Source organism: Ascidia mentula, chromosome 1 (assembly GCF_947561715.1).
Source record: "Ascidia mentula chromosome 1, kaAscMent1.1, whole genome shotgun sequence".
Classification (NCBI taxonomy): Eukaryota; Metazoa; Chordata; class Ascidiacea; order Phlebobranchia; family Ascidiidae; genus Ascidia; species Ascidia mentula.
Window position 1 is genome coordinate 23275213 of NC_138566.1, and position 27293 is coordinate 23302505.

The 27293-nt window shown below is 36.5% G+C and overlaps 1 protein-coding gene across 2 annotated transcripts; it reads right to left on the reverse strand.

The window, feature by feature from the left end:
• Nucleotides 1-85: 85 nt before the first annotated feature.
• Nucleotides 86-27170, reverse strand: LOC145908460 (uncharacterized). 2 transcript variants are annotated; one of them, XM_082995756.1, is made up of 34 exons: nucleotides 26856-27170; nucleotides 26369-26653; nucleotides 17838-18233; nucleotides 17353-17538; nucleotides 16824-17006; nucleotides 15367-15552; nucleotides 14795-14971; nucleotides 14358-14531; nucleotides 13902-14075; nucleotides 13273-13464; nucleotides 12808-12981; nucleotides 12383-12556; nucleotides 11947-12126; nucleotides 11679-11855; nucleotides 11207-11386; nucleotides 10768-10947; nucleotides 10291-10479; nucleotides 6477-6698; nucleotides 6013-6235; nucleotides 5296-5443; nucleotides 4864-4948; nucleotides 4641-4714; nucleotides 4317-4451; nucleotides 4026-4145; nucleotides 3797-3963; nucleotides 3367-3502; nucleotides 2897-3043; nucleotides 2671-2764; nucleotides 2525-2601; nucleotides 2256-2390; nucleotides 1890-2045; nucleotides 1480-1604; nucleotides 1155-1290; nucleotides 86-962 (listed from the first exon to the last, which is right to left on the reverse strand). In XM_082995756.1, exons 1-34 carry the CDS (start codon nucleotides 26953-26955, stop codon nucleotides 888-890), a joined length of 5562 nt encoding a protein of 1853 aa, XP_082851882.1. In that variant the 5' UTR covers nucleotides 26956-27170; the 3' UTR covers nucleotides 86-887. The 2 variants fall into 2 exon arrangements, with proteins under 2 accessions (XP_082851882.1, XP_082851874.1); XM_082995748.1 differs by having other exon boundaries at nucleotides 4026-4148.
• Nucleotides 27171-27293: the final 123 nt, after the last annotated feature.

Below are 27293 nucleotides of genomic sequence, written 5' to 3' on the forward strand. Positions count from 1 at the left end.
TGGCTTAAATTGTTAAACTGCAGTATAAAAAACTTTGTAATAAATGCTGCAATACAGGTTGTTCTGCTAATAACTACTCGTACAATTTTGTATTGTGGGTGTATTACAATTGTTTTAGTAAATGAAAAAAATGAAAATAAAGAAGCAAAAAGACAACAAATAGAAAAGTGCTCATCGAATGCGAAACATCACGCACAACGACACAAGTGAGCATAAAATTGGAAGTACAACAGATGTGAGTTGTTAAACACCAGGTGGAGCAATATATTCGAATGTTTGCAACAATTTCTATGCAAATATTCATAAAAACACAAAGTTCTCCTGTTGTCTAGATGATATTAACTCAACAATGGTCCACATACAACAATTGAGTTAGAACTGTTGCAAATCCTTTAGCACAAGGTCAGATTGACTTTTTACACTCACAATCTATTTGTGTTAAAATATGGATTTTTTTGACCTTTGATTGTATGCATGAAAAGCAGGTAAAGAAATTGTTTCTGCCATGAGATGGCAGTAAGAACGAACAACTCCAGCAGTATTGATGGTGGATGTTACAAAACATAATTATATTAAACAGCATTGAGATTATTTTATTGGTGACCTAATATTGAAAAAAAAATCATATCAAAAACTTGAGAGTTTAAAAATAGGGCGTTCTATTCACACATGATTGCAACTATCAACGAAAAAGCAGGTTCACATTTAAATGCAAGCAGTTAAAACCATTTACAGATAGTTCAAAAGGTGTTAGCTTACAACTGTATAGAAAACAACCACCCAACAAACAATCTCTGGGCCTGCAGCATTTGATATATTCCTTGGTTCAGTGGGAGGATGACTCAAATATTGAAATCCCAACACATTTTCAACACTCGGGGGCGGCGTTATTTAAAGTTGTAGTATTCGCTCATAGAGTCGATATATTCTTGCACCGCTCGGTAACAAAACTCATATTGCTCCTGTTAACAACAACATTTTTTTTCACAAGGTGTGTATTTCTATTTTTGCCTGACCTGTGACCACATGATATAGAAAGTAATGTGTGAATTTTTTCTCAAAAAACATGTTTCAGTTTAATGTGCACAATACCCTTTTGCCTAAATTGTGTATAAAAAACATTAGCTGAAAAAAATCAGGACACAAAAACTTACCAAGTTTTGAACCATGTGAGGTCGTTGCATTCTTAAACATTTTACAATCTGAAACATGTCGAGGATTCCTTCTGCTTTGACCTGCTCAAGGGCAGTGGAGAGCGCGCAGAAAGCTCCTGTTCTACCAGCACCAGCACTGAACGACAAAAACAAGCTCTTTAAAAATGAAACACACTTCGGTCCATATGTGTCAGACATATTTTGCATTTCTGCACCAAATCATGTAACTGTTAAATTTTGCAATGAAACACAGCTGTAAATCAAGGTGTGTTAGTTCAAAGAATAAATTTATGTTGTGAATGGTGTGAGTTCTTCATATTGTTACCTGCAGTGGATCACAATGGGATGATTTCCTGATGACTGTTGCTGTTTTTGAACTTGTTCGACAAGGTCGATCATACTGTAACCAGACACTGGAGGGCCAGTTTCAGGCCAACCGTGATAATGAAACTGAAAATTAAAAATTTTTATGGTAGGTTTTGAAATTTGCATGTCGTCTGGGATAAATCGTTACAAGCAACAAAGCATATACAGCAGTTTTCTGAGAACTATTAGCCCTCCTGAACAGATTGGCTTACATATCAAGTATTCAAATTGTATGGCTTTTTCTCCATTATACTAAATATGTAAAACCATTTCACTAAATATGCAAATACTTCTCAAAACATTTACAAATATACCTTATGCAAACCCTTGCATATAAACTTTGCAATAAAACACATCAATTTTGCATACCTGTCTAACAGACTGTTTCCTGTCTGCATTGTTGGCACTAGTAATGACGAAATCTCTCGTGGAATAATGTTCAGTTTCATTATTACCCACATTATCTACAGTTAATTCACCATACACCATCGCACTATCCATTGGCCAATACTGCTCACATTTGGCCTGAAAGACACAAAGATGTTGTAAATATGGATTTTTTTAGAATAATTTTTCAAATATATTAATTTTTCCCCGATTTACGTATTTCAAATAAATTATTTTTAAACTTTTCGTAGTTAAATGTTTTACACCAAATTCGTAATTTTCTGAACCAGCTTTCATTTTCTGCTAGTAATAAGACCAGAATTAACTTAAACTATTACAAAAACCAACCTGTCCTCTTTCCACAAGCTCAGTAAGCATTACAATAGAAGCAGATTTTGAGTCCCAAACCATCCTCCAGAAATCTTCGACAGTATGTGGAAGAGGGCCTTGGGTAGCGATGTACGCATCTTTCTGCCTGTATCCCTACATTACAAACAACAAACGTTATGAAAATTAAAAATTAAAGTTAAAACATCTTGAACAAAACTTTTAAGTGTTACTTCACCAGGTTAATAAAAGTCATTGGTATTTTTACATAAATATGATAAAATACATACATCTATATATGATGCATTGATGTAGTCTGTGTTCTCCATTCCATTTCGAATTGGGAGAATTACTCTATTCCAATCATCTGCAAAAAACAACAGCAAAGTATCATTTAATGGCTGTCCTATTAGGTAATAATGAAAGAAGAACATACATGGTAGAATGAGAACAACTCTGTTTTTCCTCATATTTGCCGGGTGGTTCCCTGCTCTCATTTGCTCTTTTTGGATTCTGATGGTTGTAAGTTTCTGAAAAGGGCAATAGTTTGTTTTGCAACAACAACAGAAATATGTTAGTAAAAATACGTCATCCTTAACCAGGCAAATCCATGGTTCAAACTATAAAAACTGCCAATAGAAAGCAGGGAAATGACAACATACCCTAAACTCATGTTCCATTCCAGTTACATTTCCAGGAAGTCTTTGATTGAGTTCATCGATATGTGCGTTGACCTCGGTGGCCTCTACCTCTGTGTCTCCGTACAAGTGGTGTTCAAGCAAGGCATTGTATATGAAGATATATTGTTGCTGAACGTAAAATTCACCTTTTTTTATTCACTGTTTTGTTTTTTCTCATAACGCCTAAGGCATGTCAACTATATCTCAGTTAAAATGAACTACTTCAATTAAATCAAGATAAATGATTTATTTTAATGCAAATAATTTTAACACAAAAACTTATGCAACCTGAAATGGAATGTTTCTCTGTACAGACAAATCATCAATGCAATTTTACCTGCTTTTATTACTTAATATACATAGTTTAAACAATAACTATCAAATAAGATAAAGAGGTACATTGCCACAAATCTGTACATCATTTTACAACCTGCTAGATTTTGACAACTTACCTCAGTTTGAACCATCTCTGGTCTCTGGCTTCTCATTTGTGAGACAAAACCGTGAACGTCGATCTTACTTTCCCTCAACATCATGTCCACCATCGCATCGATACAAATAAATGTTCCCGTCCTCCCCACTCCAGCACTGCACACATAATTTTTTTTCTTCAATATCTCTAAATGTGTTGACTACTTGCTATGGCTATGATAAATTGGCCTGTGGTTATCAAACAGTGCACCATGATACCCTGGTGCATCATATTGTGTTTCCATAACTAGAATAAACACAAAAATTGGTTTTTGGAAAACAGGTAATTAACAAGTTGAGACAACCTTCTAAGACCGAAAATTGCGAAAAACTAAAAAGGTTTAAGAACCACTGGCACAAGTGGTGTTTTTTTACCTGCTTTAACAAATCAAGCACAAAATTTGTGTATACCTGCAGTGGACGACAATGGCTCCATATCCAGTTGGGCTGCTGTGCTTGATCTTTCTCATGAACTTAAGCATGCCCGATGGTGATTTTGGGACGCCAAAATCGGGCCAACTTGTGAAGTGATAATGCATGAGGTTTCGTCGCATGCTTAAAGTTGCATCGCCCCGCATCTAAACAAAAACAAGTATATAAAAAGCAATCTACACAAATCTGTTTGTTATTTGCCACCCACCTGTTGAATGGTAAATTTTCTGATCGTGTAATCGACGAGTCTGTTTTCACCTTGAAACACGACACTCAAATCACCATACACCGACTTTCCCATGGCCGGCCAGTATTGAGCACATTTAATCTGCTTCAAAGAAAAAAGTAACACAGTTTCAATTAAAACGAAGATTTTGAAGACTTTCAATCAAAAAGATATTGTCATTACTGAGAAAAACCCATAGCAAATCACAATTAATGTATATTTTGATTAAAAAACTACTGTTGTTCCAAAAAATTGCACTATGACATCACAAACCTCTTTTCCCTCTTCCAAGTTTGTCACCATTATAATGGTTGTAACATTCTGGTCCCAAACCATCCTCCAAAAATCGTTGATGGTGCCTTCCTTTGGGCCCTGGGCTGCGATAAACTTCCCTTTGTGCTTGTATCCCTGTTAATATCAAGATAGGTTGTTGACCTAAGTTTTACCACCATTATGTTATTTCTAATGCACAAACACATTTGTAACAATTTCCGATAATAACCAATAGCAATAATATTTGACAAAAGAATGGGTAAAAAATTTTCAAAATATTTCAAACACCACCGCACGACTGCAAAAGAAAATATATTTCCTTACATCGACAAATGACGCATTGATGTAGTCACTGTCATTTGGTCCAGACTTGGGCAAAATCACTCTTGAATGGTCATCTAACAAAACAACAAGAATATTTAGGAAAATATGAAGCAAAACTCAACCAATACAAGATTTCTTTCAATCAAATCAGTTAAAATCTTTGTTTCTCTGATAAATGTAAAATTGAGTGTATGAGGTTACCAATAGCAACTTGAACACTCACATGGCAAAATGTTGGTGTAGCGATTTTTGTCTTTGTTTTGAATTTTTCCGCCAGCTTCTCTGGTGCCATGCCCATCAGGTAAACTCTGCAAAACAGAAATTTTTTCAATTGAAATATTATTTTTCACTAATTGACCCCTCAATAAAAGCTAATAGAACAAAAAATATAACTCCAAAAATTTAAAAACAATTTAGATTACAAACTTTAACAACAATTGCAAAACTTTAGGATAAACAATAAAGTCCATGTAGCTGATGTGAAAGTTCATTAACAGTGATTGTAGCTACGATCGAAACATTTGCAAATGAATTTGACATCAGCTATGAAGGCTCTATTGTTTGTCTGAAAAATTTACAAAGCCATGAGTTATGTTCTTAAACTGTGAAACATCGTCAGAACAAAAAAACATTTTTTTCTTTCAAAAACACTTACAGAAAACTCTTCCCGGAACAACTTATCGTCATCGGCATGTCTTCTATTAAACTCAGACTCGAGTCGGTCGAGTGGAAGCGGGGCAAACTTGCTACGTGTGCTCCCGTTCGGAACCAGTTTCTTCAACTCACTCTCATCGTATCTGTTACTAAAAAGAAACAGATATAAGTATGAGCCACACAACAAATTAATATGGGGGAATTTAAAACCATTGTGTTGCTTTGTAGGCCACACACATTTCAGATAAGAAGATAATATATTGTTACAAATTTGCTGATTGTGTGAATATCCACTGAGCCAAACATAAGAACAATAATCAAAATGTGTGAAAGAGTAAATGCCTGAAATCTAATTAAAGCCTTTAAAACATCAATTTAATCATACAATACTGAGCAAATACATGAAAAGCAGCCAACATAAAAATTACATATTTTATAATGAAAGTGTTAACAAAGGTTTTTTATCGCCGGCACCAAATCAACAAAGACCCTCTTACTGTTTCCACAACGACCACCAAGAATGACAGTGAAAACACTTGGAACTATGACATCACAATTAGCTGTTTACATTGCACAGATATAATGGGTCTGACTTATTCAGTCTCTACCAGTTAATCTATATTTGGTAATAAGAGCTTCGACCCAAAGTGAACCAGGTCAAAACATGGAATACTCGATCAAATCGATGAAAAAATTCAACATTTCTATGTCAACCTACTCATGAATGGGTGAAAAGTTTTTCCGGTAACTTGTGGGTTTTTTGCTGCGTTTCTTCCAAATAACGCAAACAATAATTGTGACTATGATGAGAACCAAAACTCCAACTAAACCGATGACAACTGGAATGGTGGGGAATCCTGCAGCAGATGGATCAGCACTAGGGTCGACCTCTGGGGGTGTCGTTGACATAGTTGTGCTTGGGTCTGTCGGGTTTCGAGGAGCTAAAAAGAAAAAAATGTTGTTAAATGCAACTGATATTATGAGACAAAATTTAACCACAAAACAATGAAAATATTAAACAGCAAAACCAGCCTTATCCTGTTTTATCAAATAAATACCTTTTACAAATTTTTACAGAATAAGGATACGTAAAACTGCATCTTTAAACTGACAGGGGTTAAAATGTGGCCTGTGTGGGTCCATGCAATACACCTTCGTATAACCAAATGTAACAGTATTTACCAGGCGGCTTTGTTTCTTTTGTTGTTTTTGTCCCAGTTGTGTTTTGAACAACGTTTGTAGGTGGTCTTATCGTTGTTGGAGGTTTTGTTGTTGTTGACGTAACAGAAGTAGTTGGAACGGTAGTTGATGCAGTTCTCTGAGTTGTGGTTGTGGTTGTCTTTTGCTTTGAAGTTGTGGTGGATTTAGTGGTCATGGTGGTGGGTTTAGTCGTAACAATAAAATCTGTACAAAGAAAAGGTATATATTTTAAAAAAAGTGTAATTTAAAAAACTAAAATTTTTTGTAAAAACAAACTTGTGCAGTTTTAAAAAAAGGGCAAACAATGAAAAATCTTAAGCTGACAGAAGAACAATAAAAATGCACCATGTATGGATTTTTCTGCCCAGCAATATTGAGTGTGTATAATGTACATGAAAAACATATAATTATGCTATAGAACATGCCTAAAACAGTTTGAATTGACAGCGTTATGTAGTCTTTTTAAAAAATTGTGACATAATTGCAATAGCGGTGAACGGCCTCTATGATAACAGAAAGTATTACCTATACACAGTGTACTTTTTGACAAACCTATGAATGTTATTTGCTTTTCACAAACTTGTATTGGAACTTACCTTGTATCCACAGTTAGCAACAACAAACCGCAAAACATAACTGGTTTCAATTTCTCAGACCAAATTAAACTTTTATGAATACAAGACTCTAACAATCAAATAAAATAAATGACAAAGAAAAACATATAAAAACCCCCAAAACATCCCAGCACAGTCACTTCCAATTCACAATTGACCACTCCAGCAAACAAAACTACAAGCTGAACCAAAACACATTCAATGTGATTTGCCTGGAAGTTATTTGGTCACACCTGGTCTGACAAATGATCGGGAACTGACAATTACGTTTGATTCTAACACACTGCTTCCCCTCAACGTCAAGCACTTTTCCTTTTTCTCCCTCTTAAGTGGTTTTTCGTCAAGTGTCAAATTACGACATTTCAACTGGTTAAGACGTGTCTGTCGTTACGACAATCCGCTTGTAATCGAGTTCAAAGCAGTTGAAAAGATTGGCCCTGAGATGTCAATCATTTTTTGATAAGTTATATACTAACAGTCAACCACAAAGTGGCCATGAAAATAGCATGTGTAATAATTGTGGTTAAAAAAGCAATCCCAGCTAATTCTGATTTCTAAAAGAATAAACAAAACTTTAACTTGACTTAATAGTGTTGCTTTGACTAAAAAAAAAACACGTTTCCCATACTTTTTCTGCCACAACTGAATGTTTAAGTAACCTTGGGCAAATCTAATGACTTATTCACACATTAAAATACTAAAAGCTGTCAAAAGGGTTTGAAAACTCTGCTCATTTAAAGGTCTCGTCAAGTTTTCAAACAGCATAAGTTAAACCTTAAAATACTAAAAGCTGCCAAAAGGGCTTTGGGGTCTAAAAAAAGGGACCAAAATGAAACTGGTCTAAACATACATTTAACATCCTGAAAAACAAGCTAAACTTGCACAACTCAACCATTCATGGTATCATATTTTAAATACTTTTTAATTAGCAGCAGCCACTGAACTTGCCATACAGACTAAGCTATGGTATAAAATGAAATCATCGGATTTGTTGGGAAAACCTTTACATTTGTTTACACGGTTCCTTTCTCTTTCCAATAAAACATTTTCTCTCACCCATTACTCATTACTTACTGCCATAAACATGGGCACGGTTTACTCTAATATGCCATAAAATATGAATTGTCCACAGCCAACTGAGCTTCCTGTGTTTGGAAAACTCACATCAGCAAAGTCTTTCCTGTCTCATTAATAATTAACATCTCAAGTGCATCTTGTGGTTTCCACGGTAATGGGTATGAAAATGGAGAAATGATTATTGTTCCTGTATATAGGATGGTGAAAGATTTGAGTCCAGGGAAACACATTTAAGACATTTCGGGTTAAGGTCCATAGTATTACGGACAAAGAGGATAATGTAGGACTTACTAATCCATTTCTCCAAAGCATGTTGAGGTTTAACTGTCTAGATCTGGTCTGAGATGGATAAATTGTATGATTCATTACTTGTTACACATTTACGCCAAGAAAACAAGAAAATCCATAGTAACCTTGCAGCAAGCTAATAATGTCCACAGTAATAAATGATTTCAGACTACTTACACTCAGTAAAGTTCTGATGCTCTCCAGACATGTTGAATGACTTGTTTCAAATTAAACAGTTACAGGAGAAACCACAAGATAAATATTAACACTTTACAACCTGTTTCTCCCTGAGATAATACATGAACAAGGCCCAGTTGAAGGTAAATTGTAACAGCTAAAACTTATTCCTATATGAAAAGTGGAAAGAATAAAACCTTTACCCATTGCATAAAATTTACATTTTAAAAATAATTACTAAATATCAAAAAATCCTCACACCCCAGTGGAAATAAATGCCACCAAAACTTGATTGGGCAGCTACCGATGACATTCCTTGAAAACTAAATCTCAAAACTGTTGAAATCTCGTTTTTACTGCTGTCTGAACCAGTTGACCAGGCTGGATATAAAACATTGTCTTGTTGACTTTCCACCATCAGCGGAATCTCCGTTGCCTTATGTTGCCAAACACAAGTGACATTTAACAAACTACTTGAACCAACATCACATTTATGCCGCTTTATTAACTGCCAATACATTCCGATAGCCTTAAGAAATTGACACAGACATAACTACCAAGATTTATCATGACCACTACTTACAAGCAAGTAACAACTTGATGTTCAGAAGTTCTAAGTAACTGAAACTGCAACTTTAAATAATAACATCCATAACTTAACAAGATTTGTCAAATTGTTCCTCTTTACCTCTGAAGAAACTCTGAAGATTTTTTCCTTTTTTCAGTCATACATCTACTCTACCTCGGTGTTGAGGCCCCAACAAGCCTATTCACTGGTAAACAATGACAACCAGATACAAAGCTTAGCTGTCATAAGCCAATGGCTGGCGAAGGAAGGTAATCTGATTAAGGTCTATTGAAAGTAATGAATTACGTCCCTAACAATCCAAGTTAAACATATTCTGGAAGGTGCTTGTATTTCTTGTTTTAAAACTATTTATAATATCACTGATACATGGCGTCTCCACCCACATGAGCCCTTATCTACAATTTGTGGCGTCAGTCAGGTCAGTTTTATACAATCCTGAAGCTAGATCAACCACGTCATTTTCAACTGATAAAGGCATAAGTTCTTGCCGAAACATTTTGAATAAATAAAACATGTCAATGTTTTCAATAGTATTGGCCAGTTTCTTTATTCTCAGAATTATGAGAATTTGTTACTAGTGTTCCTAAAACTATTTAATTACAAAACAACCTACATCGGAGATCATCACTGAAAAACTAGTTAAGTTTTGCATTCACACCAAAACACTACAACCGATTCCACGAAACTTTTCTGAACAGATTTACATGAAAGAAACATTTTTGGGAATTCATTTCTGGGTTTAGGACTTGCACATTGAAAAATGGAAAACAGAACTGCAGGAATCAACTAAAATAATTATAAATGTTGCTAACTGAAAAAATATGAAGACTCTGATTTACATGCTGATCCCTATTCACTGCAGTTCAAGTCGAATTTGAGAGATCCCGAACAATAATGACGTAATTTGGCTATTTGTGATCAACGTTCATGATATGCGTAAATGTCCATTGTCCATGTTACGTATACGCAACACATGCATATAAACAAGATACACAAGCAGATATAAACCAGGTAAACCATGTATATTATTGTTCTATTCCGATCAACTTACTGCACACAGGTGGTGTTTCGGGAGACCAAGACTTGCTGGCTGTACACACTACGTGGCTCGGTCCAGATCTTTCGTACCCAGAGTTGCAGAGGAACGCGCATTGCTCGTCAACATACGGAGTTGAGTTGTTCCTGCCCGAACAAACTATTTCACCATGCTTGAGTGGTGGCAGGGTTTGACATTGGATTTCTGCAAAAATACATAAGATTATGTTATTGTGTTTTATTTTCCAGTTGTATGCTGCTTAATTTTACCAATGTATAGCAACACAATGCACATCAGAAAAACTTCATTGAATGCTGCACTACTACTTTTACATGTGACGTATTTTACAAAAAACAAATGCTATGCATAATAAAGTGGTACATACTAATACAGAAACAGCAATCAAAAAAGGCATATATGTTTAAATACCAAAGAAACAAAATATGACCAAACACTAACATAAGATGGTATTATATATATTGTCAAACTTACTTTTGCATGTTGGTTTTTTGGATGTCCATTTTCCATTTGTTCCACAGGAACGACTGTGCACACCCACTATCTCATAAGTTTCATCACAGGTAAAATCACACGAGGACTGAAATTCATTGGCGAGATCACAACTTTGTGTTCCATGCTCGATGATCTCACCTTCATCAGGGCATGTGATTTCTGAATGAAAATTATGTCGATGGACATTGACACTTTGGACTTTCATTGAGTTGTTAATGCACTGAACTGATGGTGTTGGCTCAACTCAAGCAACATATAAAACTGTTATAAATCGCATACCGTATTTTACGGACCATAAGGCGGTTTTATTCTATAAAAAAAAATTGATTTTTGTTGTTTTTTGATTAAAATTTATGCATTCCGACTGTACAGCAATATTTGTAGATTGTTGAAACATAATCAAAACAAATGCTCTTACTTTTACAAGATGGAGCCCTGGTATTTGACCAACCATCAGCATTACACTGAGTTCTCGAGGCCCCCTTTAAACTAAAACCTTCCTGACAGTGAAATTGACAAACTGATCCATAATTGCTAAAGTCGGTGCATGAGACTTTCCCATTGCTAGGGTTGCTGAAGTCAGGGTTGCACGTTATTCCTGAAAAACACAAAAAAAATCTTACAAAAAAATGAGAATTAATGAAACAAATTTAATACCATAGATTGTAAAGAAAATAATCGCATATTTTGCTAAAGCCTAAATGTAAAATTGTTTTATCCACATGTATAAGTCCTAGAAATTGTTTTTGAAAGGGATCATTGTTGCTTTTTTATGGTGTTTTAAACAAATTTAATTCAGTTGACCCGATCAAAAACTGTTTTGTTTATTTTGTGTACAAGAATCTACTTTATCCCAATGAACATGGGTTATAAGAGCTGTGGCCACTCACTTTCACAATAAGGTAATACAGTACTCCACTTTCCTTCCAGCAAACACTCAGTTGATTTTGCCCCAATTAAGTTGTAGCCGACACCACAAGAAAATGAACAGGTTGAAGTATAGAATGAACCATCAGTACATGACACTCGGCCGTTACCCAGGTTTTCCAACGATGGGCAAGAGATTTCTGGATAAAGTTTCAGTTAAATATTACAGGAGTATGTTGAGGTGGAGGAACAAAAGTGCAAAAACAGGAAAAGTCAGATACATTTACATACTTTTGCATACTGGCTCACTGTTGTCCCAATCTCCCTTTTCATTGCAAGTGAGTAGCTTTTCACCATTCAGTGAATAGCCATTGCTGCATGAAAAAGTGCACTTGCTCCCATATTTATCTTCATTTGTGCATTTCATGTTGCCATGAGTTGGAGCCTGCACTGGTCTCGAGCAGCTGATGCCTGACACATAAAAAATGTTTTTTACTCTTATTTCTTTGTTGAAAGTAAGGTGAGAAAACAGAAAAAAAAAAATTTTTACGTAAAAATATTTAACATGAAAATAGTACCCTTTCTGAAAAATTAATTGGCATTTGCACTGACATAAACATATCAGAAGTATCGTTCATTCAATTGCATGTGAAACCACGATAATAATAAAACTAAAGGATTACAAAAATTACTAAAACTCTCATAAAAAATGGCATGTAATTTGTACGTTGGCATGAAGGAGTTTCTGAATAGGTCCAAGTTTCATCTGTCTGACACGATGTTTTATTTCGCCCGATAAGCTTAAATCCATCACTACACGAATATGTGCATGTCAGTTTTCCTTTCTTGGTACATTTGATGTTTCCATTTGCTGGTTGAACCAAGGAAGGACAAACCAAACCTGTCACAAGATAAAAGGAATTTTGAAACGAAACTAACTCGCTACTTTTTTTGAACAAAAATTTTTTAATGAATGCCATTGAAATACTGCTAATGGCCACAATGATTTTCAATTAAAAATGGTAACATTCTTTGAAATTGCAAATAATCAAAAATTATTATTTATGAATGATTGACTTTACAAGTAGCAGGACTTATAACATTGGAAAATCATACAAGGAAAAAGGAAATTTCAAATTTCTCAATACGTACGATCACAACTGGGAGCTTGTGCATCCCAACCATTCGCTGTACAGGTGGTTTCTGTTGCTCCGTACAAGTTAAAACCTTCCTGACAGCTAAAGGAACAGTTTGAGTTGTAATTGCTCCCATCTGTGCAGGCTACTTGTACTTTACGGAGGTTTTTAAACTCTCTGCATCGGATTCCTGCAAAAAATTCACAAATATGTGTTTATCACTACTTTCATGAGAATATAAGACAGCATAAATGAAAAAAATGGCTGGTCAAGCAATTATTCTCTGTAAACAACAGGATTTCAATCCACGACTCAACTGTTCCCCAAAAAATCTAATCCAGACCCAAGTTGTACCATACAATAAAAAATGCTAAAAATACTGCATTGAATACACATTCGTATTCTGTAATGGGGAAATATGTGCAAATACCAGGAAGTAAATATTATTGTATGCACATAAATGACAATGAAATCTACTCACTTTTGCAATCAAATGGTTCCCTTGACCAAGAACCATTAGCTGTACAGAAAGCAGGTGTAACAGTATCGTCGTCTGGATTCCTTTCTATGTAACCCTGTCTGCAGCTGAAGAAGCAGTAAGACTTGTACAGATTACCCTCCACACAAGATACTTTACCATTGCGGGGTTTTCTGATTACAGGGCAAGTCACAACTGAAAAAGTAAAATACAATTTCAATACATCAGAAGATAGAAGTTTTAATGAATGATAAAAGTTTTTAATAAATATATTATTTGGATTGGATTTCAGTATTTTTGAAAAAAGGTTTTTACACAGTAGCGGGAAGGTTTTACACAATTTTAGGTGGTTAACCACATGTAACAAAAGCAATTCTCAGCAACATCAAATAATTTGAAAATCATTGCAAAACTGATCACTAGGTGGTGTAACTGAGTCAACTTTTGGCCTACAAAATATTCATGAACATTTCACATCAGAAAAAAATGTACTAAACACAATAGTTTTGTGTACATTGATATATATATATGCATATATACAACGGTATATATATATATATGCATATATATATATATACCGTTGTAGGTCTCAGCCATCCGAGCAGTTTTTTTAGATACTAATCAAATCTTACTTTCACAATCAGGAATGGAGTCACTCCAACCACCAGCCCCACATGTTACTGTTTGTGATCCATTAACCATGTAGCCTGTGTTGCATGTGAATGAGCATTGTGAGTTGTAGAATGAACCTGCTGTGCACTGAACATCCCCCTTTAGTGGCGCTCGCAAAGTTGAACATTCAATGCCTAAAAACAGGTATGTGCATTTTAAAAAAAATTTAATTTACCTCAGAACGAATATTTATTCCAAAAAATCATTTTTGTTACTGTTGAGAAAAGGATTTTGAACACTTTCACTATGAGAATTTGCAAAAATTTTACCAAACATTTTACTTTTGAATTCAAACCAAACAGTATGGGTAAAAATGATAAATTGTGTCCAATAAACCAAACCTATTACAGACTAAAAAACACTGAAAAAATTGATAATCCAGATACTGTGACAAATAACATGAATAGAAAACATACGAGTGCATTCCGGGGAGCCGAAATCCCATCCATCTGCAGTACAAGTCAGTGTCTTCTCCCCCTTTACTTGATATCCAGTGTTACACGTGTATGTGCAACGCGAGCCAAAAAAACTATTGTCCGAGCAAATAACTGAACCATAAGTTGGCCGCGTGAGTTGACTGCATGATATTCCTGGAAAAAAAATAAGGCATTATACAATGGGTCATTTTTTTCTCTTGAGACTTTTATGCTATTAACTATAGTTTGCAGACAAAATTCAGCGTTGATATCTTAAAGAATTCACACACTTATTCATTAAACATGTACAGGTTGAAGTTCAACCACTTAATTGTTACTTGACAATTAAATCGCATTAGATCAGATAATATCACTGCTGTTTTTGTATTTTCTGTTCCAGTTAAGTGAAGAAACCTGCATACAGTTGATGGACTCACGTGTGCAAGTAGGGGGCGCTGCACTCCATGTGCGATCATGATTACAAACTGTCGAGCTGCTCCCATCGAGAATATAACCAGATTGGCAAGAATAACGACAAACTGAACCAAAGTATTCCCCATCTGCACATGTTGTACTTCCATGGCTGAGAGAGTTTAAAGCTGGACATTGGATCTCTGACAAATATATACAAATAAAGTTACTTTGTTGCATTGGAACCACTGACAGAGTGACTCAAAATATGGACAGGCTCTGTATTAGGGTGTACTGTAATTTATAGAATGAAAAAAGTTCCATAGACAAAAAAGTGCATTACTAGAGAGGAAGTACTTTTTATGTTTAAAAATGGTTTACATTTAGATCCCTTATGAAGTTTAGTGTCGGCTGTAACTGTAATATATGAGTCTTTTCTGCACAACCAGCAAATGATCTTTCAGTAACAACATAAATTTCATACTAAAGATTCAAGAGGTGTACACCATGCACTGACTTTGCGTTTGGCCTAAAATTACCTGGTACACAAAATAAATAGTTTTTTATGACTAGCAAATTTATTCAGCAAACTTTGTACTTTGGCAAACAGGAATAGAAGCATCCCATTGTTTTGTTGCAAGACATTGTCGAGCCCCAGCACCCACAAGCTCGTATCCTCTGTTGCATGTGTACTTGCAAACTGACTGATAGAAACTGCCATCAGAACAGTTGACTGCTCCGGAAGCGATGCCAATCTCCACAGCATCAGGAGTACAAGGAGAACCTAAAGAAAATAATTTACTGTGAATTTACTTCATGAAGCACTTTTATCAAGAAAAGGGGGTTTTGAAGTGTTTTTTGCTTGTTTGAAGAATGAATGACACATAAATACAGGCCTTATCAATACACACAATGCAGTGTTGGTGATAATGCAAATAGCGTTAAATCTTAGCATAAAAACAAACCAATTATAGACACCAGCTTGCTGAGAAATTTTTTCAAATTAAGTGCAGAAAATTACAAAGTGGGACCAAAATGTCTACCTCACACATAAACAAAGCACAGGCATTTGTTTCACTAGAACACCAGTTGGAACATAGATAGGGATGTGTTTAGTGATAACACGGAGCCTCGCTAGACACACACTTCTTGATGAGAGAATATACCTTTACAACACCAGACATAGAGACTGTGGGGTCGGCTTACAAAAATAACAGAAATTCCATTTACGGCAACTCCTGCTTTGTTAACGAAAACACGAAATAGGAGCACACAGCATCACCCTGTTTTGATTTTAGCACTCAACATGTCAGGTTTTGTAGAGCAAAGCTTTATGTGTTCTATATGAGTGCTGTTTTGTTTTTCTTGTATCATTTTTATTTTAAGTCAATATGAAGCAAAATTTCTGACCAAATTTTTTTTAATCTTTGCAAACTTTGGTTCTTGGTATTATAATATTTCTTATTTCTACATGAATTCACAGCAAAACGTTTCAAAAAATGTTCTTTGAAATGCATGACGTAAACCGTAAAAGCTTACTGGGACAAACTCTCTCTGCAGACAAAGACAAGACAGTATTGAGAAACACACTTTATATAGTACAAGTTTGTGTGGGAATTTTAATGCCTTTCATGTGCTTGAATATTTTACATTCCAGACATGTTAAGATTAAACACACAACGAATTGAGCGAGTAACTGGACAACGTTGTTTGGTCAGTCCAATCATCTGTCCACATCTCCTAACTGACCCAGGGTTAAATAAACATAAAATGTCCTAACGGCTACTTACAGAGCCTGAGCAATCAATGACAAATGATGGTGGAATTGGAAAAATAAACAGTTGGTTGCCTGGAATTGCCCATGTCGGGCTGGATTTAAAAACTTTACTGTTTCTTTGTCAACTGCTCTGGTTTTTACTTTGGTATTTAAAAAACTTGCAACAGATTGGAGTAATGTAACATATTTTGGAATTTTTCTTAAATCTAAATTATTTTTGCAATATTTGTCAAAAAACTTTTTAATATTTTTTATGTGTGAAACTTTTTACTACTTACGGTTGCAAGTCGGAGCTGGTTTGTCCCAAACCCCAGTGTCAGAACAACTGCTCTGTATGCTCGATCCTTCAATTTCATAGCCAGTATTGCAACTAAATATGCAACTGGAGTCCAGGTAGTTTAAATTTGAGCAGGTCACCTCTCCATTGTCTGGTGCTGACATCACCGGCATGCATATAATGCCTAAAGAAATAATTTATTCATGACTGTTGCTAACACACAAAAATTTGTGGTTTGGTGTTTTGCACATTGTATGTGTCAGTGCAAATTTAAGAAGAAAATTAAAATTCAGAAAATCAAATTGAAAAGCAAAATACTAAAAAAAAAGTTGTGTATCCCAATAAAAATCTTATAATAATGGTTTCTGTAAATGTACATGTAGAAAGAATTTTATTTACATCAAAACATTTTTTGGGTCATTGTTATTGGTTCCAAAAATCGTCCTACAAAATGCCCTCATAAAATTTACAACTGGATAAAAATTGCCATGTATGTTTGACAGTGTGGTTGAACTCAAAACAACACGTACGTTCACATGTGGTTGTGGAGGCATTAAACATTTCGTTTCTCATGCACACAGCAGGATAGTGACCATTCCGTGGGAGTCGATAGCCATATTCACACCCGAAGTAACATTCAGAACCTTGGTAGGACTCAAGGGTACAAGAAACTGAACCATGATCAGGTGTTACAGGGGAATTTTTGCATGGAAAGCCTAAAAAGGATAAATATTTTATTAAAAAAGGTCAGTAAAATAAACAAAAATTATAAGTGTATGCAACAAAGTGACATTCAAAAAAAATTATACAATACTGTATATCTCTGAATGACAAACCCAACCACCAAATCACAAAAACTAAGATTTAAAAAAAACAGAAAATTAAATTCACAATATTGATACACTAAAAGGCAGACATTGTGATTTAAAACAAAGACATTTCTTGGCAACAACAGCTTATGTGTTTTTAAATTTTCGTGTCTATAACATGACAATTCTGTTTTAATCATCATTACCCTGCATGGATGTTAGATCTGTGGTCCCAGCATCAACTACTGCCATCCAGTGGCTGGAAGATGATGAGTAAGTAATTCTTCCCGTATCCGAATCCAAATACCGGTAGGAGTCAGAGAGGGAAGTAGTTAATTTATCGTAACTCCAACGCTGGGCAATAACGGAATTATCGCAATCTGCAGTAACGACGAGAGAACCGGAAGTGGTTCCATTGGTCTGAATGCACTTTTGAGTTCTTTCGTTCTTTAACATTTGGAATGAGACCCACGACCAGAGCTGGGAGTCATCCTGTGCATTGCAACTGCTGACGACAGCCAGGCTTGGTGAGGATGTGAGTGTTGGAGTGTCCATAACAGTTAAACAATGGCCATTTTTTGATTCAATCTGGAAAGTTGGACCTAAAAAAAGACAAACAAAGTAAAATACCGTTTTCTTTATTTGCTGGTTTAGGGGCTAATGCTCATACTATATTTTAGCTGTTTGGTATTTAATCTGCTAAAACCAATAATTTTTTATGTAATTAGGTTGAGAAAAAAAACTTATGCTTAAGTGGTGATCTTTAGTTACAAACACACAATGAGGTCTATCAATGGATGTTTCCGGTTTGGTAACATTATACGCTGGTCATCCACAGAAATTCATTAACCTGATAGTTTGGAAAGGAAGGAGTGAAGATACATAGATATTGGTGGCCATTTGCTAATACTTCACATTTACTACTTAAAATATTTTTTGCAAGAGGCGGGTAATTGTAATACTAGCACTAGATACAGAAATTTAAAAAGAAGAACACCGTTTTTCTTCACTCGATTCCCTTATGAAAGTCAAGTGAAAGTATTGTCACAAACGCAAGGTCTGCATGACTTTCCCATCCAGCTTATGCAGTTCAACTCACTGCAAAGCGGGTTTCCGACAAATTGAAAGAACAAGGGATTACGCGCGAGGCTGGCAAATATTGACAAAACAGGGCAAAGAACGGCGAAAGCAAAGCTTCGGGCGGTGCTTGTGCTGCGTAATTGCGACATGTAACCTACAATAGAAGTCTGGATTGTTTACTTAAGATTTTCTCAATACTTGGAAGCGAGCGCAAAGTGCTCTGACAAAACGACCAGATTGTGATGGTTCTGTACCGTTAGGGCCCTTGTCGGGCTTCGAACACTTGTTTTGTGGAATACCACGAAAATCAGGTATTTTTCCTGTGAAACCATGAATGTCATACTGTTATGTTGATGTAAATTAACAGTACAGCCAGCAAGATGTTAGAAACCACCATATACTTAAGTACAGCTCTAAGATTCTGTGCAAAGATTTAAAAAGCAGATATATAGTAAAGCATGTAAATTGTCATTAAATCTTGTTCCAGGTGGAACTCAAATGTACACATTTTGCTGACCAGTACCACACCTTTACCGGCCGAACCAACTGGGTCAAGAGAGAGACAATAAATAACGGTCAGTTTCACACAAAAGTCTGCGGCTACTTAACACTTCGTTTACATCCACTCGTATAGTCCAAACCAATCCATTTAGTACGTCATAAACTTTATCGATCACCGGACTTATGACGTGTGAATTGTGCCATTCTACGTGTGAAAGGCCATTGATTGCGCAACAATTATTGAAGAATTTATGACAATGGAATGGTGCCAAAAGCATAAGTGGCTACGATCATATGCCATCATGTATAGATTTAATTACTTGAAAGTAACTGAAAAAACAACAGAAACCTTGAATGCAAAACAAGAGTGACATCTGAACTCAAAGTTACAAAATATAGGGAGTAAGAATTCAAATGTCTTATTGATGTTATTACAAGCAACAATAGGATTGACTGCAAAAATAAATCTAAGAAAAGTATGCAAGAAGTTCAATCCATTGTGGCCCCATTGTCAGTGTTGCAATCGGCCAGCACCATTTAAACTCTTACAGGAATTAACAAAAAGTTCTCCAAAACGTTATGTGCTCAATCACCGATATCGACAGGAGTATTCTTCGAGTGAGATAACCTTCTTGTAAGAAAAAACCACAAGCTGAGAATATTGACAGACGTAACCACCCACACTGCTCGACATGCGGTCCTCGAAATCTACATACATCACCATGTTCACTCGAACTGCAATCCCTGTGAATTGAGCGCTGGGAGTTGTGTGTCAGAAAGATAAGAAAGTAAAAAAAGCAAAAGTAGTAAAATTTGAAAATACTATTTTTAAACAAAAATGTGCATATACTTTCCCAAAAAATTTACATAGATATGCAACTGTACTACTTAGCTATAACACAAGAATCATCCCCCCCACCCAGTGCGAGAGACCGGCCGGTCAATGTTACCCCAACGTATCCCGCTGAGCGGAAGAAGGAATTCCAAGACAGTGACGGCAACCTTATTATGACGTAATGAGATTACCATGTACGCATGCTGTGTCATCTTTATAGATTCCAGACGACAATATTTTGTGGGCGACTAAATTTGATAAAACAAAATAATAAACCTTTTCAAGATCCGGTTTTGCAAGGAAAGTGTAACGACATTTCTAAATATTTAGCCTGTTGAGAAACATGTGTAGTTTCACAATGCATTTAAGCAGCATCTTTTTTGTTGCTCGACGGAAGACAAACTCAACGGCAACTTGGTTTGAAAAAGCAACACTAATCTAACTAAGATGGTGCTTTCCCGCTTGGAGACACAGCAACTGGCCAATAGTGTTCCCGGGTCATTCCACGTGACCTTTAGACAACTGCCCATCCGCTTTACGGATGGAGAAACGCCCGTTAGGGGATTGAATGCTTACTCACTATGCATGACGTAATGAACAGCGGGCGACGCGTATCGGCAAATAGTGATGAACAAGATAATATCAGCGTATCTCGAAGACTGCAATTTGAGCGTGTGACGCCAGATGTTGTCGGCGTAGAAATTATGTCGAGCGTAGCTGATAAAATATGACCACAAAGGCAAAGGCGCACTTTCTCACGTCTTGTAGGAGGTTTTGAAAGTCGATTACCACGAATAAAAAAACAGTTTTTCAATGGTTACCATAGATAACAGACGAATGGTTTAAACATTGTCATAATGTAAATTTAAAAAAAAGTACTTTTGCATGGCCTTTCGTAAAAGAAATATAACTTAAGTCCGTAATGTCCGCTAAGCCATCAAATGTTCCGCTAAAGCGTCATGCTATGGTTGATTGCTGTGACAAGCTTTTAATTTGAAGAATGTCAACCCCATTAAAACAGCTGAATCCGGTGCTGGTATACCCATGGGACTAATGCGTCAAAATGCCAATGTTAACACGTACGACCAAGAAACTGGCGTCAAAACAAAATGGTTCAGAAACAGTGTTCAAACCAAAGTTCAAGCAATTTTTTTGCCCGTTTAGCACGGTTCACTGCGTACACATTCGAGTATTATGTGTATCCAATTTATATAAGCAAGTTATTTGTGCAACGATCTGTGATATTTGTCGGTTATCATAATTTCATAAAACGTTTTTTAAACGATATGTGTCTCCGACACGAACATTCTATTATTACTTCCATACTGAACAAAAAATAGGCACTAATCACAACCCACCCAAATGACATTGAAATACTTGCAAGACAAAAACAGAATTTGACAAATAACAACCTCGTGTTTACACATTACGATTACCTAACGGCAAAGCTAGCCAAGTAACAAAATCATTTTACAATATAGGTACCGACAGCCTTGGTGAAAAACAAACTATTGCGACGGAACATAGCGTGTAGATATTGATTTTACGACAAGTTCTTGGTTAGACATCAATAAAACACCAGATAATCCCATGGGTATAAATGGATTGAAGTTTACGGGACCTTTCAAAAAACCAAAATACACACAGAACCTTCGGACAAAATAACGTTCATTAGAAAAAAATCTATTTAAGAATTTGGTGAAACCAGGACAAAAACCAACATTTAACAATGGACTTTGTTGTGAAAAGAGGATTATTCTGCCGAAAACAGTCTGGCAACGAGTCGAAATATCGATCGCATATTGAACAGTTGGTAATCAATGTACAGCACCAAATAATACGTCAGACGATCCGCAGCACAACGCGACAACCGGCTTGAACACACACACATTTCGGCACAGTTTATGCAAATAAGACACTAAAGTTATCAAGTATAAAATAGACGAGTTGATTGTCAAGTGGGAACTAACAATGCATGCCAAATATATTGCAATGCAAATAAATATGCTGGGAAATTGGCATTAGCTTTAAATCAATGGTCTCCCATGCACTGTATCATAATCTGAATAATGCGTAATAAATGCAAAGATTTGTTGTTAGCATTGGTTTAACCAAGGGCGTGATTAGTATTGTATCGAAAACGTATTTTGATAGACTTGGTTGCAACCTTAAAGACGTTCAATCATTGAATGAACGCCCAGTACCACAGTTATGGTAGAAAAATATTTGCAAAACGTACGAATCCTTCCATATCTCGACTTCCAAATTGTTTTGACATTTCAACAGGGTAATTAATACAACTACCGTGGGTGCATTCGCCTAATAGGTTTCAGCCACTTGGCATTGTAACGGCATAATAGCCGCTGCTGAGGGTCCTTCAAATCAGTAGGCAAAGTTTGCGACTTAATCGGGCTTGTACTGTAATGCGATCACAAGTCGGGATGTAAGGCCAACATGACGCCCTGGGGCTGTAGCAGACTTGCCGAGCTTTTCGCGTTCACTTTGCAGCACTTCTAAGGCGATTAACAAAGGCAGCACCGATCCATTAAACAAAGGCACTCGATTCGATGGCGGATAATTAAAATCGACGCCATGGCCACGCACCGATAAACGTGCCTTTCATGTGAAGCGAAATGTGGTTGGAACTTGGAAAATACAAGCTGGCCGTGAACGGTTTCCTTGGATCCACGAGGTTAAATTGTAACAGTTGTAATTTACTTGGCTTTCAGATATCTGCTAAGTGCAATGCCACCTGTTTCAACGCCCCACGATAGATTGTCAACTTTTGCCACCTTTTTCACAGTAATAACGAATTTCAGCAAACCTGAAACGCATGTGAAACTTAGAACGTTCTCCCGAAAACGCACGTGGAGAAAAATGGCTTATCTAGGGACAAACCAAGCCTACAGGAAGCGGAATGAAACAAAATAAACACGTGGCATCTGGAATATGGAGTGTAACATCACATGTTTAATCAGAATAAATTAAACATCGTTGTCAGGTTGCGGACAAAACAAGCGGAAAGAATTACTTTTCGAATTTCGAAAACACACTGGTAACTTGGCAACGAAAGTTTGGAAAGCTTCAAGCAAAATTGGCCTAGCCAGCAACGTTACAGAAAGTCTCCAACCAAACTCCTGGACCCTCACCCTTGTCTGTATGACGTCATAGTGGGATAGAATTGAGTCGAAGGTAAAAGAAACAAACAACGGGAAGAGGCGGAACGGCAACTCAAATTACTCTTGTGCAATGGACCGTGACGATCACGAGAGAAAACTTTTAAGGCAGTTTTTTTGGCAAAACTTTTTTTATTCCACTGCCTCGTGTCTGGACCGGGACAAGAGCTTTGCTTGGGAACGAAATTCGTGGTTTCGAAAGAAATAGTGTGGTTCATCGGAAAATTTTTCGCTAGTCAAATTCGCTGCTTATATAACAGTCATACAAGCACATTAAAATCTCACGAACAGCATACTGACTTGTTAGGGAGACGAATGAAACATGTTGTGTAATGAAGAAATAACTAAAACATCTTAGTATGAATTGTTTCACTGCAATTCATCTTGTAGTTGGCTATTTTTGGGACAGTCACTACACAAACATAGTTCAGTCACAGATTTCAAGATAATGACTTCAGTTGGAAGTATCCCACAAGGGCACAATGGGTAAATTCCCCTGTCCCATGAGGCCATTTTGGAAATTACTTCACAAGACATCACAAACGCCTTTGATGATGCACACCCATGCGATTATTACGAACAATGGCTACGGATTGTGAGGTTTTAATGGTCGTTAGTTCTGGCGACAAACCGTCTATTCGATAACACTGGCGTGTCAATGCAGTCATTTAGAAGTATCACTAGTTTCCAATACTGAAAAAAAACTTATGACCGCCGTCAGAAAGTCATTGCTGAAAATATTGCCAAACCAAATAATACATATGGAAAGAGGACATTGTAACACACAACCATTACGCAAAAGGAACAAATACGGGCAACTGATTTCAAAAAAGTTATGAATCATAAGATAAGGTATCATCGCCGCAGCCCACGCATTTAATACCAAGAAACGATAAGCTGCGGGGGTCGGACGGCCGGATTAACCGTCACACCTTTCAAACACGAGTTTGAGTGTTACCTAAACAAAGACTTTTCAAGTTCGTATATTGCGCAACAACTCCTCAGCCTTGTGACGTAACAATAGAAAAATATGAGACGTTCAATTGGTTACCTTTTTCAATATAAAATACTTTTGGTTATGAAAACCTGATATAATTGTTGTTAAAAAAGTTCATGAAGACCATATGTAGTGGGGGAAAACCTGAAAAAGTTTCTGTTTATACGAAGTATTTCAATACAAGGTCAATTTATTCATTCACTCGTTCCTGCCATTGTGTGCCAGGAGTTACGGACAGTTGAGTGAGAAAAGACAAGCCCAGTGCAGAGCACAAACAACCGTTGCACTTGCCCACCGCCGCCAGCTCAAACACAAAGAAGGGCATTGTCGTCAATTCGGCTTGCGAGTCGCGTTTTACTGCCTTTTGCTGCGAGCCACAGTGTAGGATATATCACCTATGCGATTGGTTGTATTTTGTGTTGACAAAATAAATGCTCATGGTATCAAGCGTTTCTCGGTGAACTGATACCCACATCTTGTTCCATGGTTCGTGAAATATTAGCAAGGTTGCATATGTGACAGCAGCATGACGTTCACATGCAGTTTTACTCACCAAAAATGTTGGTTATCTTAACATGTCAAACAACTTCTTTTGAACAATATCGAACCACATAAGAGCGTTAAACGGGTTCAACTCTTGACCGACAATAACAAATGAGTCACACACAGTGATGCCCACACATCCTTGTTTTGACGCAATCACACGTTTTTGCGTTGCGAATTCAGATTGTGTGTCTGTTCAAGATTGTGCATATTTTTGTTGAAGGCTATACAACGGCAAATCAATTGGAAAATGCGTAACATTTCAAATAATTAAATTTCGCCAGGCAGATATGCTCGCCCATTTTTTTTACGCTTGTCGTCGCCGGTTACTATCGATTTGTCGATAAACCGCCGATATCTATGTGTCAAGACCCAAACACACGCACATCATTTTACAAGCATCTGATTTCGCACGCGCCGCTGGAGTGGAAAATTGACGGTGACAAGATGAATTGATTCCAGGGGTTTAATCCATCACATGCTGGCGTTTGGTTCAAGCTGAGAATCGGGACGTCGATACATGTGTGTTGGGTGACAGACATCTGGCCGATGCCCAAGATTGTTTATGCGATAACTTTTAAAGGATTTCTGCGACACATTTTTGCAACGCGAAATTCCTTTTTTGGTTCATCACGGCAAGATTATAACGACGTAAAGTTGCTTAAAAACGTTTAGGACAATTTGATTCGGCTGTAGTTTCCCTGATCCCGAAACACAAAAAAGGCACGAAATTTATTGCGAAGTATCGCTGGGATCGCTAACGCAAATTATACTAGAGTTTCGCTTTCAAAATGAAAAACCAGGGGTTGCACTCTGGCTAACAGAAGTAAATTTCCAAAAGAAGTGCTCAGGGCTTGAATAAATATTCCCCACTGACGGAAGATGACGTAATCGCAAATGCAAACAAGTGTGACGACAAGTGTTTAATCGACAGAAAGGTGCCAAGTTAGTCAAGTGGAACTTGATCAATAAAACTATGTGGGAATAGAACGCACAAGTGTCCGTCTGGTAGTTTATGACTGCTTCTTACCAACCACGCTTTGAGATTAAAACCTGCAAGTTTTTAGCTCACATTGCCAAGCAAAGGTTGCAAGGTGTTTACGGAAATATATAAATACTTTGTTGTAACATTTAACACCATACTGACATGACTTAAATGCTTTTGATTGGAGCATATTCAAATTATGATAAAGTTTTAATACGGAAAGCAAATGCTTTTCAAGAAACTTGTACCAAAGTAATACTGGAAATGCTCCTTCCTTAAGCTTTTAATGGCCACTTTCAAGTCCAAAAGTAATAATCAAACTCCCTAGAATATCATAAAAATCTGATCCAGAATGCAAAGTATTTGCCTGGGGCAAAAATTTGCTCAACTTGTTAAATGTGGTTTAATTGTCTTCTTTATTCCGGCAATAGGAAAATATTAGAGTTATTCAGGAAGCAAATACAGGAAATGTTGAACATTATAGTTTCTTGCAATTGGTTAGGACTTACAGATATTTTATTTTGTCTAAATCATCAATTTCTTACAACCTGTTTTTGGAATTATCCTGGATTTGTGTAGACTGAAAAAATAGAAATTAATATGCAAAAAAATATCCTTACCAATTGGAGTTGGAGGGCAGTAGCAGCATGCAACACGTATCTTGTAGTCGTTGCAAAGCAAGTTGCATGTAAAACCAGTATCCACAGAACAAATGACACCAAAATCAGCTGGCTGAACCAGTCTTTGATATTCTACATTGTAGCACTGAATGTCCACAGGCTTTTCACAAAACTGATATCCCTTTTTTCTTAATTCTGCATAACTCTCAATGTCAACCCCGAAGTTTTCTGCAGGATTATCTCCATTCATCCAAGGTGACCAATCACATGAACAATTTTCTTGTCCTATAAAAAGTGTAAATCAATTGATGAAAGCAGTTTGGGCAACAATAAAGAAAAATTACATGGCACCAAAACTGTTTGTTACGAACAATTTATATGGACACTTCATGACTACAAGTTTATGCCAGTAAACATACCTATGTTACAACTTAACAAACATTACTTAAATTAAATGAACCTAATTAAAATTGCTAATTAAAGTTACCATTGGGTGGTGTAATTGGGTCGTCAGCTGACATTGTCCTTGTTATGTAAAATACACAAGTCCAAATTGTAAGCAGGGGCAACTTTGCTTGCGACCGCATTGTTTTTCACTTGAGTGTTTTCCTTGCTTTGGTCAAGTATCCTTAACTTCTGATATCCAGATTTCTTTAAGTGTAAACACTAGGTTGTAACAGGCATATTTGCCTACAGTATTCTACTCATGCAACTGAAAGCTTTCAAAGGTACAAGCGAACTTCGCCCACAAAAAAGATTGTTCCACACAGAAACAGAAGTAAACCCACTAAAATCACACTTTAAACCTGCGTTTACAAGTATAGTTTAGGAACAGTATGTAGTGTAGTGTTTAAACCTTGCGAAACTCACCTACGAAACTGCGCCACGACCTCACTACCATCATTTCTAACTCACAGCTCAGACC